Here is a 16,074-nt window from a genome sequence, read left to right on the forward strand (position 1 = left end):
GAACAAGACCATGAGAGAGAGCAAGCACTCTGCTAGAGGCCTGGTCATGCTGCCAGCCCCTGTCCACCTCTCCAGCCCCCTGAGATTTGGGGCACGCACGCACCAAGCCTGGAGAGTGTTTCAAGATGCTGGGGCCAGGATGTGAACTGCGGTTGGCGGGGCGGGGTCTGGCTGCATATGCACAGAGCTTTACTGCTGCCCTGTTGCTTTTTTTTTTTTTGCTATAGGGCACGTGCGCTCACCAGACAGACAGAGACAGACAGAGAGACAGAAAGTGAGAAATCACCTCCCAGGGGGCCATGCCGGAGAGACAGAAAGTGAGAAATCACCTCCCAGGGGGGATGGCCATGCCGCAATCCCTTCTCCTCCATTCTCCTCTTGGGATCTTGGGCACGCACGCACACATGCTCGGCATGAGTTTTTAAGCCACCGGGTCCAGGACGCGAACCGCGGTTGACTACAAAGGGAGTCCAGCGACATAGCCATTATGCTAACTGCTGGTCCCCCCTATTGCTTTCTGATACAGGGGTACAGAGGACCTTTAGCTGGACTAGGAGAGGCTCTGAGACCGTGTATGATCTGCTGCGAGGGGCACGCAGTGGTACACACTACTCGATGGTTGCTGGGTCCACATGGAAGACTGACTTTGGTTCCTACTTGCTTTTTTTTAAAAGAATTGTTTATTTTAATTTTTGACCAGAGAGAGAGGGGAGAGGGGTAGTGAGAAAGCAAGCTGCCAGATCTGGTACTCTACATGGTCGGCCATGTCGGAGTCCAGTACTTCAACCACCATGCCACCTGCCAATCCCCCTCATTGGCTCTTATGTGCCAGGCATGAATCCTCATGATGCTGGTTGGTTGGGAGCGTGGTGTGAGACCCTGTTCAGGGAACTTCTCTATTGCTCTCTGTCATGAAACACACACACACAACACTTGTAAAAAAATAAAGGGCATATGACTAGAGACCTAGGGCCAGTTAGCAGCATGGTGGTTAAGGCAGCTGGATCCCACATAACCTAATACCTGATGTGAGGCCTGGTCCTAGCAGCTTGAAAAACACGAGGTGCATGTATACAGGTGACAAGAATACTGAGAGGAGAATGGAGAAGGGATTGTGGGATGGTCATTCCTTCTGGAGAGTGGTTTCTCACTTTTCTTCTCTCTCTGTCTCTTTCTGGTGAGTGCACATGCCCTATAGCAGATTTTAAAAAAGATTATACATCAATTACTTGACGTAATACTTACCAAGGAACTTTTTCTTTTCCTCCAGAGTCAATTTGTGTAAAGCTTCCCAAAACATCACTATGGTGGGATGGGAACTATTGTATCCTTGTTCATAGCATGCATTCTAGAAGAACACAAAAATTACTTAAGAAATAGGAAGGAAAATTGTATTCAATCAACTCATTTTTTTTTAACAGAGATTTTTGCAACTGGGTGCATGCACTCACCAAACACAAAGGGACAGAGAACATGAGAACTACCTCCCGGGGGATGGATGGCCATGCCACAATCCCTTCTCCATTCTCCTCTCTGAATTTTGGGCACACACACCCACGTGTCCAGCTTGAGTTTTGAGCCACCAAATCCAGGACTCGAACTGCGGTTGGCTATGTGGGAGTCCAGTGCCACAACCACTACGCCACCTGCTAGCCCCTCAATCAACTTATTCTTTATGATGTACCTTTTCAAATGTTTCCCAGTCATAATCTGTATTGCCAACAATCACGTCCTTCAGTTCTTCGGGATAGAAAAATTTGATAATCTCCTTGTCACACACTTTATAAAATCCTCTCTGAAATTCTTCATAAACCCCCTTGACAGAGATGTTGAAGATGTAATCGACATACTTCGAAACATAGTCTCTCCTGTAATAAAACAATAAATAATTTCCACTGACTACAATACCCTGAACAAAATGCTTGGGAGATGAAATGCAAAGCTAGCACACCAACAGTTACTGAGTACATACCGTGTGCCACAGTGTTATGGTTACTCTACATATAACATCTAATTTAACTGTCATAGCCAGATTCTTACAGTATAAACAGTGTCATTAAGAAACAGATACTGTAAAGAAAGTCAACTTTTATAAACAGTAAAAGTTTGGAATCATCAAAAATGAATTGCTATCAGTGATTCATCTGTGGGGAACAGGCCCCAGAGATGGCATAAAGTTCATGTTTAGTACTTGTGTGAATTATCAGAACTTGTCACAGCAGGGCCAGCAAGTGGCATGGTGGTTAGGGTGCTGGACTCCCACATGGCTGACTATGGTTCGAGTCCCGGACCTGGAGGCTTGTTTTTTCACTTTCCCTCTTGCACTTGCCCTCTCACTTTTTCCCACTCTGATCACATTAAATTAAATTAATAAATAAATAAATGTTCATTAAAATCATTCGTTTTAAAAAAAAACGAACTTGTTACATTAAGCAACTACTATTACTGGTAGTTCAACCCCAATGAAGAGCAGATTTCCATTTCTATCTAGGAAGCAGCAGCTTATGGCAGACGAGTGCTCCTACTGAGAGTCAGAAAGGTCAGATTCAATGTTGGAAACACTATGGCTCAAGAAATCTCCAAATCTCGGTGAAGACTGAAGAGATGACCACCACGTAGAAAGGGAAGCTTCCTGAGGCGAGCACAACATTTCTCTCGCAGTTTTTCCTCTGAGGCGTTTGCCGATGTACCTGCCCTGTGATGCAGCAGGTAAGCTTGTGCAGAGGAAGTGAAATCTCACATGGCCAACCAGGACTTGGGTCCTAGTCATATCAACTTGAAAAACACACCTGCACACACGTGCCCAGGGTACGGTGGGATGGAGAAAGGAAGGAAAGAGGTCTGTGGTGTGTCCAGCCCCACCGGGTAATGCTCATTCTTGCATGTGCACGCTTTCCTGCATGTGTGTGCATGCACTTGCCCTGGCATTTAAAAAATATCCATTACAGGTGCACTGACAGTCTACATGTGAGAAATAAAACAATAAAACAGAAAATACAGAGGAATATATTTATGGTTTGGGGATAGGAAGGATTTTTTTCATGGAACATAATAGGAGCCAGGAGGTATGGGGGTTAAGGCGCTAGATTTCCACCTCGCCGACTGCAGTTTAAGTCCTGGACCTGGTGACTTGAAAATCATGCCAAGTATGTGTACATGAGTGCCCAAAATCCCGAGAAGAGGGTCAGCAGGTGGCACAGTGGTTAAGGCACTGGATTCCCACGTCGGTGAGTTCTGTTCAAGTCCCAGACCTGATGGCCTGCTTTCTCACTTTCCCTCTCTCCCTCTCTCCTTCTTTCTCTCTCTGAGTGCACATGCCCTATAGGAAATTTTTAAAATAATAGTAAAATTAAATAAGTCTTTACAAAAATATCTTGAGAGGTGAATGAGGGAGAAAGAACTGGCGCATACCCATACCCGCTAGGGGGTGATTTCTCACTTTCCCTCTCTCTTTCCAGTAAGCATACATGCCCTATACCAAACACACACACACACACACACACACAAATGCAAGCCACAATACAGGAGAAGATCTTGGCAGCACATACATCCAACAAAGGACGTGTGTCTAGAACTCCTATAAACCAAGAAGAAAAAGAGCCTAACAGAAAAAGAGACTGAAAATGAATAGAGCCTAAGACTTTTGACTAAAACATTACTGATTTTCCTCTATGCTTTGTCTTTCCAGATTTAAGGACTTTGGTTTTCTTTTGAGTTGTTGATAGGTTCAGCAATTTGTTAAATTCTTTGTTTTAAAACTGCAATTGGAAAATATTTGTGACTATTCTTATTTTGTGGCAGAATGGTTATTTACATCAGTTAGACACAATGGTATCGGCTGCTTTGCAAAAAAAAAGAAAAGAAAAAGAGACTAAAGATGAGAATTTCTCCAAAGAGAATGTCTACAGGCCAGTAGTGTAGATGATGCCTCACCTTAAGTCATCAGAAAAACGCAAACTGAAACCACAATGAAGAACTGCTATGTGCCCAGCAGAATGGTTAAATTTAAGATGAGCAATAGCAGGGTGAGAGGGGATCAGAAGCCTTCAGAACCCTCCTGCTGATGGAATTCCACTCCCACTTCTGATGCCTGCTTACTGCCAGCCATCAGGTCTAATCTCCCTGCTCCCCCAAGTCTGTGTAACTGAATAAAAAGCCCACATGCTCTCTCCCTTGGCACCAGTGGGGAAGTTTAAACCAAGCAAGTTCTGCACTGCATGGGAGCCCTCATCCTGGCCTCATGCTTAAGCCACCATAAAAACCAATGCCACCTGCCTCTTCCTTCACTTAACCCAAACAGAGAAGTGTGGGTGCCTGCCCAGCTCTCCCCAGATAGGCTCCCTGTGTGAGTTATAAAGATTGGCTTATTTCAGTGTGTGACATCATCACATCAACATCCAGACCAATGTGGGGTGGAAGGACTGACCCTGCCTGGCCCGGGTCAATCACAGGACACCCAGCAATTCTCCCAGTTAGAGACCAACAGAATGGATGCACATAAGCAACAAAAAACATGTACAAGAATGTTCACAGAAACATTATCCATAACAGCCCGAAGTCAAAATGTGTATATGCCAATAATGCTACAGAAACGTGAGCTGTACTCTCTTCCTACAATACACAACCTCACAACTGGATGTGTTTCATTTCTTGATCTGGTTGGTAATAACAGAGGTGTATCCACTTTGTGAGATTCATGGAGAGGGATCTCCGTCACTTTCCCCAACTACCGTGGGCTAGTTGGGATATCACCTATCCCAAGATCCTATGGCTTTAGAAGGTGCTGGGGGGGGGGCAGCAGGTAGAGTGGTGGTTGGACTCCCACGTGGCCGATCATGGTGCAAATCCTGGGCATGGTGGCTTGAAAATCACGCTGAGCACATGTGCATGCCCAAAATGCTGAGAGGAGGATGGAGGAGAGACTGCAGCGTGGCCAACCCACCTGAAGGGCAACTTGTCTCACTTTTCCTCTCTCTCTCTCTCTGGTGAGCACATGCACCCTATGCAAAACCAAAAAAAAAAAAAAAAAACTAAAAGATAAGTAAATAAATAAATAATAATAAAATTTTTTAAAAGGTACTGGAAGTCAAGCTACACAGATAGCAACTTCTTCAACAAACGTGTGCCTGCTTCGTACTGGGGGCAGTGCAGAACGACTGAAGGCTCTGGGTACACGGTGGTGCAGAGTACAGACCAGGTCCCTGCCCCTGTGCAGCTCTCCTTAGGGCGGAGAAGACGTTAAAAAGAAATACACACGTAACCCCACAGGGAGATGGTGTATGAGGGGAGAAGAAAGAGTAAAGCAGAGTGAGAGGTGAAAAGGGTACAGAAGAAAAGGAACGGTCTCTCTGAGAAAGCCATGTCCATGCCTACCATGACACACACCCCATGCGTGTTATGTCCACATGTGTAAAACTCACACCTCTGCCTTATGGAGAAAATGGGTAATGGCGATGAAAAACCGTAAGAACTAAAAGGAATTTTAGAGCCCAGAAAACAATACACAAACCAAACAGTTATACACAAACCAAACAGTTCATTCCTTTGTACCTACTTGTTAGTCTGGTCAACAATAATGCAACTTCCGTCGGGAATCAAGTCTACATCATTTCTGTCCCAACGCACCTGCAGCCACAAATAAATTCATCATCATCGAAATAATTCTGAACAATGAGCAACAAAAACATTTTGGAATGTACCTCTTTTAGGAAGAATTTGAAAAGATAGATATTTTCCTCATAAAAACTAGCAAAAAATGTACCAACCAAACATTATCACCCTATCCTGCAGAATGAAAAACAGATTTTTATTTTTATAATTTTAACCTGATCATATTAAACAAACTACCTGGAAAATCGCCACATCTTGTTATTCATTTTAGAGTACAGACTCAGCATGACAGATCTGCAATAAGAGCTATGAACTCCTCCTGAGTTTTTACTCCCTTTGCAATGTGACATCTCGCGTTGGCGGTTAAGGTGCTAGACTCCCATGTGGCCAACTGCAGTTCAAGTCCCAGAAGTAGTGGCTTTGTCTCTGTCTCTGGTGAGCACACATGGTCCTATAGCAAATTAAATACTAACAATAAATAAAATGGAATAAATAATTCTTTATAAAAAGGAAGAGGGGAGTCTACCTAGAAGCTTCAGCCCTTGATCTGGACATGGTCATGTGGAGTGCTTCAGCCAATGGGATCTGATGAAAGCAGATGCATAAAGAAGCTTGTGCCTTGGGTCCTGTCATCTCATCCTACTCTCTGTAACCCTAAAACCACCACATGTGGAACAGATACAAGCTGCTCCACTGACAGCCCATGAACCCACAGGCCTGCCAAGAACCAGGTATGTGAGTTACTGGAGACCAGCGCAGCTGAGTCAGCCCAGTTCCAAAAGCCACAGAATCATGTTGTTTTAGAGAGATATTCACTGTAGGGTATATGTGCTTCACCAGAGAGACAGAGAGACAGAAAGCAAGAAATTACTCCCCAGGGGCAATGGCCATGCCGCAATCCCTTTCTTCTATTCTCCTCTTAGGATTTTGGGCACATACACACACACATGCCCAGCGTGAGTTTTAAGCCACCAAGTACAGGACTTAAATCATAGTTAATCCAGAGACGTAACCACTGGGTCATCTACTGGCCGCCATGTGTGTTGTTTTAAGCAATTATGTTTTGGGACTAGTTGTTACACAGTAAAATCTAACTGATGCACCCAGCTTATGATGAGAAAAAAAAAAAAAAAAACCTTTTCCATTAGCTTAATTTAGAAGTTTTTTGTTTCTTCATTTGTGCTGGAAAAATGGACATGTTTAGGTAAGTATGTAGACTTAATCAGATGAAAGTTGATCTGCTATCTGGTTTTTATTGTTACTCACATTAAAATGGATATAAAAGACTTCTGCAAAGTCATCACTCTCATCATCCAGAAGTGTTTGCAAACTCCTAAAAAAGACAAATTAATTCCATTTTTAAGAGGGAAACAATCACAACCACTAAAATAATTATATACCATCTAAAATAAATGGTGGTCTAGCCCCATGGCCAGTGGTTAAGGAGCCGGATCCCATATGGCCAGTTGCGCAGTTTAAATCCTGGACCAGGCAGCTTGAAAAACATGCCAAGCACATGTGTATGCACACATGCATGTGTACACATGTCCAAAATCCTGAAGAAGGAAAAAATAGAAAAGGAGCTGCAGCATGACCACACCCCACTGGGATTGCTTCCTCCTTTTCTCTCACTCTCCCCCTCTAGTAAACTAAAAACAAATAAAATAAAACAAATGTCATGTATGCAAGCATGCCCAAAGTCCCAAGGGGAAAATGGAAAAGAGATTGTGGCATGGCCATCTCCCCTGAGGGGTGATTCCTCATTTTCTCTCTCTGTCTCCCTGGTGAGTACACATGCCCTACCTATAACAAAAATCTTTCTTTAAAAAATTCCATTTTTAAATCATTTTCTTGAATTTTATCATAAACTGTGAAGAGAAGTCATGCTGCCTCTTCAACACTAGAGATTTCTTTTGCTAAATTCAATGTTAAGTTCTACCTTCCTCAAAACACTGGAGCACAAACATAATTCAGCCAACTCCTCTGCCACTTTATATAGGATCTGGGGTATGCGTGCACACATGCCCAGTACGTTTTTCAAACCACTGTGGCCAGGACTCGAACTGCGGTCAACCATGTGGGGTCAGCTGCCTGTGTACAGAGCTTACCAGGTCCACTAAGGGCTGGCCAAGAGGATCTCTGTACTTATGAGCCAGTTCTACTGCTATTTTTGTGAGTGCTCTTTTTGGATACTTTGTCACATGTATGTGCACATCCATGCTGTATCACACAGCATGGATGTGAACTTTTTCCACTGAATATGTTTCCAATATTTTGCAAGGTGGTAGCTTGCCTTTTAGAAAATAGCTTCCACTTTAAAGACATAAACCAGCATTTAACAATAGTTTCCACTTTAAAGACATAAATAATATTTAATTAAGTATCACTGGCAGATTTTATACCACACTGTAACCTATGCTCTGTTCATGACAGTTTCTATGCAGGAAAAGTTCAAAGATTTAATGCAAACATTGTCTCAAACATTGAGACAGCCATAGGAACAATCACCTCTTAATATCAGAAAATGAAACTATAATTATTCAGTAATTTTTGCCAAAGTTAAAATTAGTTTATGATATCTAAAATGCTACAGTTGAACATGAAGCTATCAGTGAGGTATGTGTATTTATTTATTTTAAAATAATTTTTATTTTTGGAGAGGTTTTTTCATTACAGGGTGCATGCGCTCGCCAGACAGAGAGAGACATAGAGACAGAAAGCGAGAAATCACCTCCTAGGGGGGATGGTCATGCCGCAATCCCTTCTTCTCCATTCTCCTCTCAGGATCTTGGGCACACACGCACACGAGCCCGGCGTGGGTTTTAAGCCACTGGGTCCGGGATACGACCGTGGTAGACTACATGGGAGTCCAGTGACATAGCCATTATGCTAACTGCTGGTTCCCAAGAGAATTATTTTATTTCATTTATTATCACTATTATTTGTTTAACTTGACCAAATTTCTCTGTTGAAAGAGGAAAAGAGAAAGTAGGAAAGCAAGCCTCCAGGTCCGGGACTCGAACCATGGTCAGCCATGTGGGAGTCCAGCACCTTAACCACCAGACCACCTGCTGGTTCCAAGGTATGTGTATTTAAATATTCATCTAACTATATTAGGTTGTTGGGAAAGTCATGACGTACTTTTCTGTTTTTTTTTGTTTGTTTGTTTGTTTTTTAACACAAAAAAAGTATCATGACTTTCCCGTTGACTCACTCTGTTAGACAGGGCCCTGAGAAAAAAACTACATTTACTTACTTTCCCAAAACAGGACTAAGTTCTTTTAAGTCTTCCAATGACGGTATCTGGTCCAAAAGTTTCTTAAACAGTGCCAGTGGGAAAGGGATGTTGGCAACATTGCAATTAAATAGAGAAAGTCCACAAAGAATCCCAAAGAAGAAGTACCTTTTCTCCTCAAATTTAGGCTGAAGACAGAAAAAGTAAATCTTAACATATTACACGTTCTTATCAGTACAACAGAATAGTTCTATTAGGTAAACCTGTCTTCTCCTTTCATAAAATGAAATCACAAATTAAAACCAAAAAAGCTTAAATAGTAATATTTAAGGTTTATTTCCCATCATGAAGTCAATTTAAATATTTGCCATGGTTTTTGTTACTGAAAGTCTAACAGGAATAAAAACATACTGAGTTCAGTAGTCCTTACACACTAGTTTTCACGTAGCTTTCTTCCCATAGCTTTTGTCTTCAAATTCATTGAGAAAAACAAAACGGAAACAAAGAATGAGTGCCTGAGAAAAGAAGGGTTCACTTTTGTCCAGGTAGTCCAGAAATGGTCAATAAATTGCTCACACCGTCTTGTATGGAGAGACGAGGAACCCAGGGAAAGCAGACTCCATTTCAATGGAAATGACCACCTTAGTGGAAGTGAAGATTATGTCCACACTGACATCAGTAATAACTCCTTTCCTAACATAGAACAGTACACATGACCTAATTTTCTATGGTGTATGATGTACTTCTGTGACGAAACATTATAAAGAAAAGAGGACTTACCTTGGCAGGAAACCACATGTAGGAAGCCTCTTCAGGATATGTGAACATCCCGTATTCTGGCCGGGTCATCTCTCCAAACAGGCAGTAGAAGAACTCCGTTCTGACTCCTCCGAAGTCATAGCCAATTTCTCCACTAAATGAAACCTGAGGAAACAGCAAATGCCGCATCACTTCCAGGGCTCTATGTTGCTATCTATAAAGTCTCATTTAATAATGAAATAGCTCACATTACTCATGCACCCGAACATCTGGTAGACACTGTGGTAAGCAACGTACTCATATTATCATATCTCGCCATTAATTCTATGAAGGTACATAAGGCCTCGAGAATTTAAATAACTCCCCTAAATTTATGCAATAGGTAGGCAGCACAGCCTTGATTTAATCCTGTCAAGCTCCAGAGCCTTTACACTACACTGACCTCAACTGGCATCGCTTTTATGGTCATTGGGTCCATTAAGTATGATGAAAATAAATAGAAAGAAATCATGACCACTGGCACTTTCAATAAGCTGGGCCTAGCTGCTCTGGTGCAGTTGGTAACCAAGTGCCCAGCAAGGCTGGAGGCCATATGGCCTGCAGGTTCCGAGCAGCAGAGCTGGCTTGAGAAAATGTCAGCTGTGTTACTCAGAGGTGACCAGTGAACTAGGGAAAGCTCAAAACAGACCACTTCTGTGACAAAGGAAGCTCTCTCCTCTATGAGACCCTTTGTGATATCCTTTTATTTTCTTTTCCCAAAAACACTATCGTTCAAATGTATCCTCCAAAAATTCACATGAGGAAATTCGGTGGTGCTGGTATTAATCGCACTGTGGGACGACGAGGTGGAGCCTCCGGGAGCTGATTAGGATTAAGGTCATCAGGGTAGGCCAGCACGTTCTACGCTGTGGGTTTACGAGGAGACAGAGGAGACAGATACATGCACAGACTGTTGCTCTCTCGTTCCTATGTGATACTTGCGGCACTTGGGCCTTCCAAACTGTGAGCTAAATAAACCTCTGTTTTTATAAGTTACCCAGACATGGGTATTAACATTTCTCTCATGAATAACATAATGGACTGGAATGCAGCAGCAAAAATATTAAGGGAAAGGCCAGAAGGTGGTGGGGAGGTTAAGGTGGCTGGATCCTACATGGTCGACTATGCAGTGTGAGTCCCAGACCTGGCAGCTTGCAAGTCATGCCAGACATGTGTTCATGTGTGCCCAAAATCCTAAAAGGAAAATGGAGAAGGGACTGTGCATGGCTCCTGGGGGGTGATTTCTCACTTTTCCTTTCTCTTTCTTTCTCCCCATGTCTCCCTCTGGCAAGTGCATGTGCCCTGTAGCAAATTAAAAAAAAAAAAAAGAAAATTAAATTTTACCCATAACTCTCTCCGCAGGTCTTCCTTCTCAAATTGACTTAGCTGATTCAAAACATCCTCAATCAAGTGGTTCCGTCTGACTTTTAGATTAAAGGTGGGCAGCAAATCTAATTCAGACTCTCCATGTTCCAAAAGTCCAGCCAACCTCAAATAAGCTTGAGCTTTTTTTTCCTAGGAAAACAGCAATGTTTCACCTCATTTTGCCATTCTTCTTAATAGAAATTTATAGAATGGAATAAACTGGTACCGTCTGTAAGTATATATCATGTTTTATAAAAAGAGCCACTGGAGATAGCAATGTATCTAGTATTCACTCACGGTGAGTGGAAGAAACACGGGATCTGAGCAACGGAACACTGCATGCAGCTGACCTGGATAAACAGGTGCATGACCAACTTAGGTCTTGCTGAACATCTTACCCTCTGAACGGCTCCTAATGCTGACGTCACCGAAGCTCAATAGCACTGACAGGCTACAGGACCCACTGGTACCCACTGAGACCATGCACTATAACTTAACATTCTCACTCAAAAGATGCATTCACAGGTTTAGCAAAGCAGCAGGCCACAAAAAAAGTCCAAGGAAGAGAGACCTCTCCAAAGATACCCCATTCTAGAAGGGAAACCTAGACAGGACATTTAAGAGCTAGTTAATCTCTAAGAAGTTATTATAAGACAGGGGCAGAAAAGGAGAAGGGGAGACAGACAGCATGCCCACACTGAAACCAAACGGCAACCTGGGGTCATTTGAGTCTGTGGGTCTCGGCACAACAAAGAATAGTCTACTACCACTTCTATAAAATTGGCACTGGAAGCCATTCAAAATTGAGAGAGAACAAGTTATACTCGTGGAAGCAAAACAAAGTTTTTGTGTCTCTAAATTTTCCTTGTTAAATTTTACATGAATGGTTTTACTTAGAACTCATACATCCATTTTCTATTTTCTTTTATTATGGTAAATTCATTATGTGAGAGGATCTTTAAGGACATATATCAGTATTACATGCTTTATGTTAATAAAGACAAAGCAATAGGCATACATACCTGTATTTTTAAAAGGGAGTCTGCATATAGTAGTTTAATTTTTGACAGAATATTAAAGACAAATGGAAAGTGACTGAATATGACACAATACTCTATGTCCGCTGAAGTGTCCTGAAAATGGAAGTGACAACTCTGATAAATTAAAGGACAGAGAATCTTACACTCGACCTCACAGCTTCAAATTCCTGATGGCTTAAGGCCTCAGTACTTCCAACAAGAGCAATCTGAATTGCTGGCTGGGAGTACCAGCTGTAGAGACGACCTTACATGTAGCCAGGAAGGTGTATAAACCTAATGTTTTCGATGTCCACATAAGTGAACAATTAATTATAAATTCTGGACACTTTGCCAAAGAGTCTGTTCTGCTATGATCTGAGTCTCTACGATGTGAAACAAGCTCAGATGCACTTGGGAGCCGGGAGAATGATGTAATGCGGATTGCTGGCTAGCTCGGACATGATTTTTGCCAGACAAGGGCCGCTGGGCTACAAGGAGTAAAATGATAGCTGACAGAGGAAGGAAAAGCCACCTCGGCTCAGCAGCTCCATCAGCAGCAGGAGCCCTCTAACCGCATTTTAAGAACATGAGAAATGGGCACCTGCCTACACCCAGACACTTCCCCAAAGCCACAGCCCTCTGCTACCAGCTCCTGGCCCCTGCTGGGTCGCACGTCTGCCTCTTTGGGCACCTACAAGGCATCAGCATTGCACAGCCACCTGTGATGTCTGAGTACCACCAGCCCTTCTCTAGTTAGAACGTGGGCAGACTGCTATCCTGTGTCTTTCTGCACATTTTCCATATTCTCCTAGCACCTGCTGTGAGCTGCTTGCCTGGGTGACCCACTTTATCCCCCCACGGATCAGTCGCTTTTCTGCTGGTGCTCTGGCTACAAAACTGCATAGGTTTTGAGGAAATCTTACTTTTCCCTTCAGTCTTGCTATTTCTACTGTGCAATTTTGCAGAGTACAAGGCGTGTCTGAAACGTATGGAGAAAGAGCAGAAATGCCTCTCCATACTATCATTTCCCAAACCCTTTAAACATGCCACACTTACCAGCGTCACTTTCCAAGAGGCTCTCCTATATGCTTCCCCATAAAAATTGAGCCAGTTCGAGAGTTCACTCACTGCAAAAACACTTGGAGGCAGCAGACACTTAGTCTGGTTTATCTAAGTAAAACAGTGGACGCTTAGTCTGGTTTACTTTAAATAAAATACGACCGGTGAGAAACTTTTCCACTGAAAGACAGTTTTGCTTAATGACTGTTACCTAGATCAATGAAACGCTTTTATTTTTACTTTTTCAATAAATAACCATAATGTTTTATTATCATTAAGACTAAGCTTGTATTGAAAAGATTTTATATAACCAGACAAGAAAAGCAATAGCAAATTTAACAATCAACTAGATTATGCATAGTGAGTAACTGTTTCTATTACCCAGGGAAGAGCATGAACCCTTGTAGTTTTGTTTTGCTTTTAAATATATAACGGTACAAAGCACCAGCATGGCTCAATGACCAGTGCACTGGACGTGGGAGAGTGCTCCCTCTGTCGTTCTGTCCCCTGAGCTCTGTTTTGTTTTCCCCAATCTGAATTACTCTAAAGACCCAGCTGTTTTTATTTTTCTACTGTGCAGTAAGAAAAAATATTCACAAGGAACATGACAATATGTTCCATGCAAGTTACCTTGATACTTCTTTAACTGTCACTTAAATATCACAGGAAAATATTTTAAGACATATACAGACAAAACTAGCCAAGTGTTACAACTTATAATAAATTAACCCAAAAGAAAAAAATAACTTTATATACATATATATACATATATATGTATATAATATATACACATACACACACACAACAGAATGACACAATAATATGTTTCTTCCCATAGTTTAGGTAAACTAATAAGTAGTCCAGCCAACCTAGCTATATTTGATCTTGGCCATAGGCATCATCACATCGGCAATTAAATAATTAAGTGTTTCAAGCAACATAAACAGTGTGAAACACTTTTTCAAGGCCAGAATAAAATTCAGGACCAGCAGCTGGCGTAATGGCTATGTCGCTGGACTCCCATGTAGTCGACCGCAGTTCGAGTTCTGTACCTGGTGGCTTAAACTCTCGCCAGGTACATGTGTATGCAGGGTCGGTAGAGGAGAAGGGAGGAGAAGGGATTGTGGCGTGGCCATCCCCTTGGGGGGTGATTTTTCACTTTCTCTCTTTCTGGCGAGCGCATGCACCCTATAGCAAACCCCTCCAAAAAAAAAAAAAAAAAAAGACCATAATAAAATTCTACCCAATTCTTTCATTGCCAAAGCCCCAAATTTTCATGGGCATAAAGAACACCTGTTCCATAGTACAGAATGGTGATGTGATGATAGACTCCTAGTTACTTGTAATTCATAGGAACGTGTTGAAGTCCAAAGGGGAAAACACAGTGCAAAACAAATCCGCAATATGCTGGGGCCTGGCTGTTCAAGTCTTGTTCTTCAGAGCTTAGCGATCTACCACTTTTAGGTGTTCTAAAGCATATGTGGAACACTCGCCGACTGTGGGGGAATTTTCCAGCCCCCTCCCTTCCATGAAATGATTAGAATTATTATTGGGACCAGCAAATGGCATAACGGTTATACCGTTGGATTCCCACATAGTTGACTATGGTTCGAGTTCCGGACCCAGTGGCTTAAAACCCAGGATGGGCATGTGTGCGTGCATGTCCAACATCCCGAGAGGAGAAATAAGAAGGAAATGCAGCATGACCATCCCTCTCTGGGTGGAGATTTCTAACTTTCTGTCTCTGTCTCTCCAGCGAGCACATACGCCCTACGGCAAAAATCTCTCTCTAGAAGTCTCTCTCTCTCTTGCACACACACACACACACACACACACGTATGGACTCCTTGGCCTCAGTCAGTGAAGATGCTGAGTAATACTACTCACGGGCCAGCTGGTGGTGTGGTTGTTAAGAACAGACGCAGAGGTTCTAAACGAACTCTTACCCTGTGCAGTCTTTTCAACATTTCTAGGAGAGCTTTAATACGACAATTATTCTCAACATTTTCAGTCCAATAATGCAACTGAGAGATGACGGCTCTTTTAAACATCTGGACTAGTTTGCTAAAAGCAGATTCTTGTAGAGTTGCCCAGTATGCCTCTGAAGAATGCAAAGGAAGGTAAATATAATTATTAGCATGTAATTTCTCTTAGATGCTTAAAATGTGGGCACTATTTCCCCAAACATTTAAGACAGTATTTTAATATGCATCACAATTACAAAAACACATTTGTAAAAAACTTTTCAGTGAATAAATACAACCGCAATGAGAAGTTTAGATTTGGGGCTAATAGGTAGTGTGGCGGCTAGGGCAACTGGATCCCACATTGCCAAGTGGGTGGTACAAGTCCTGGACCTGGTGGATTAAAAAATCACACCAGGCACATGTGCGTGTGTGCCCCAAATCCCATGAGAATGGAGATAGGAGTGCATTATGGCCACTCTGCCCCGGGGGGTGATTTCTCTTTCTCTTTCTCCCCTCCATTTTCTTTCAACTTTCTGTGAAATTTTTCCTAATGAAAAGTTGGAGACAAAGGATTTCCTGACCAAGTCATGCATGTATTATCCCAAAAACTCTTAAAAAATTACTTGAACGATTTATTTTAGATGACCACGGTTACAGCATCTTTAGAGTATGCTGAGATCATGCACGAAACAACTCGAACCCATTTCTAATATCTAAGTTTTGCCGTAATTTTACTGAGCTTGTCTTTCCACTACGACAAGGTACATTTAAGTAAATCATAAATCCTACCCAGAATCCCTGAAGACTGGTCACTCATTTTACAAATAGTTTCTGCAAACGGAACCACCAGGCTCTCCCAGTTGTTAGAATCATGCATCATGGGACATTCCGGGAGAAGGAAGAACACTTCTAAAGCTTCTTGGTGTGAGGAGTGAAATGGAAGGTTTTTGAGCAGATTATCCCTGAGACAGGTGGTTATCTATGGCCAGAAAGGATCAAGAAAAAGACGTTCAAAACTCAG

At 42.3% G+C, this 16,074-nt stretch overlaps 1 protein-coding gene across 1 annotated transcript in view; it reads right to left on the bottom strand.

The window, feature by feature from the left end:
* The window catches only part of HERC5 (HECT and RLD domain containing E3 ubiquitin protein ligase 5), a gene marked incomplete at its 5' end in the record, with an annotated part of 40,928 nt that overhangs the window by 4,594 nt on the left and 20,260 nt on the right, over positions 1 to 16,074 (bottom strand). Inside the window, 11 exon segments of the mRNA XM_006143289.3 lie at positions 1,246 to 1,348; positions 1,685 to 1,868; positions 5,555 to 5,625; positions 6,877 to 6,943; positions 8,867 to 9,033; positions 9,626 to 9,769; positions 10,988 to 11,158; positions 12,031 to 12,141; positions 13,084 to 13,197; positions 15,033 to 15,187; positions 15,843 to 16,032. Coding sequence (XP_006143351.2) covers positions 1,246 to 1,348; positions 1,685 to 1,868; positions 5,555 to 5,625; positions 6,877 to 6,943; positions 8,867 to 9,033; positions 9,626 to 9,769; positions 10,988 to 11,158; positions 12,031 to 12,141; positions 13,084 to 13,197; positions 15,033 to 15,187; positions 15,843 to 16,032 — 1,477 coding nt within the window.

The sequence above is a fragment of the Tupaia chinensis genome, unplaced genomic scaffold (assembly GCF_000334495.1).
Source record: "Tupaia chinensis unplaced genomic scaffold, TupChi_1.0 Scaffold000094_1, whole genome shotgun sequence".
Lineage (NCBI taxonomy): Eukaryota > Metazoa > Chordata > Mammalia > Scandentia > Tupaiidae > Tupaia > Tupaia belangeri.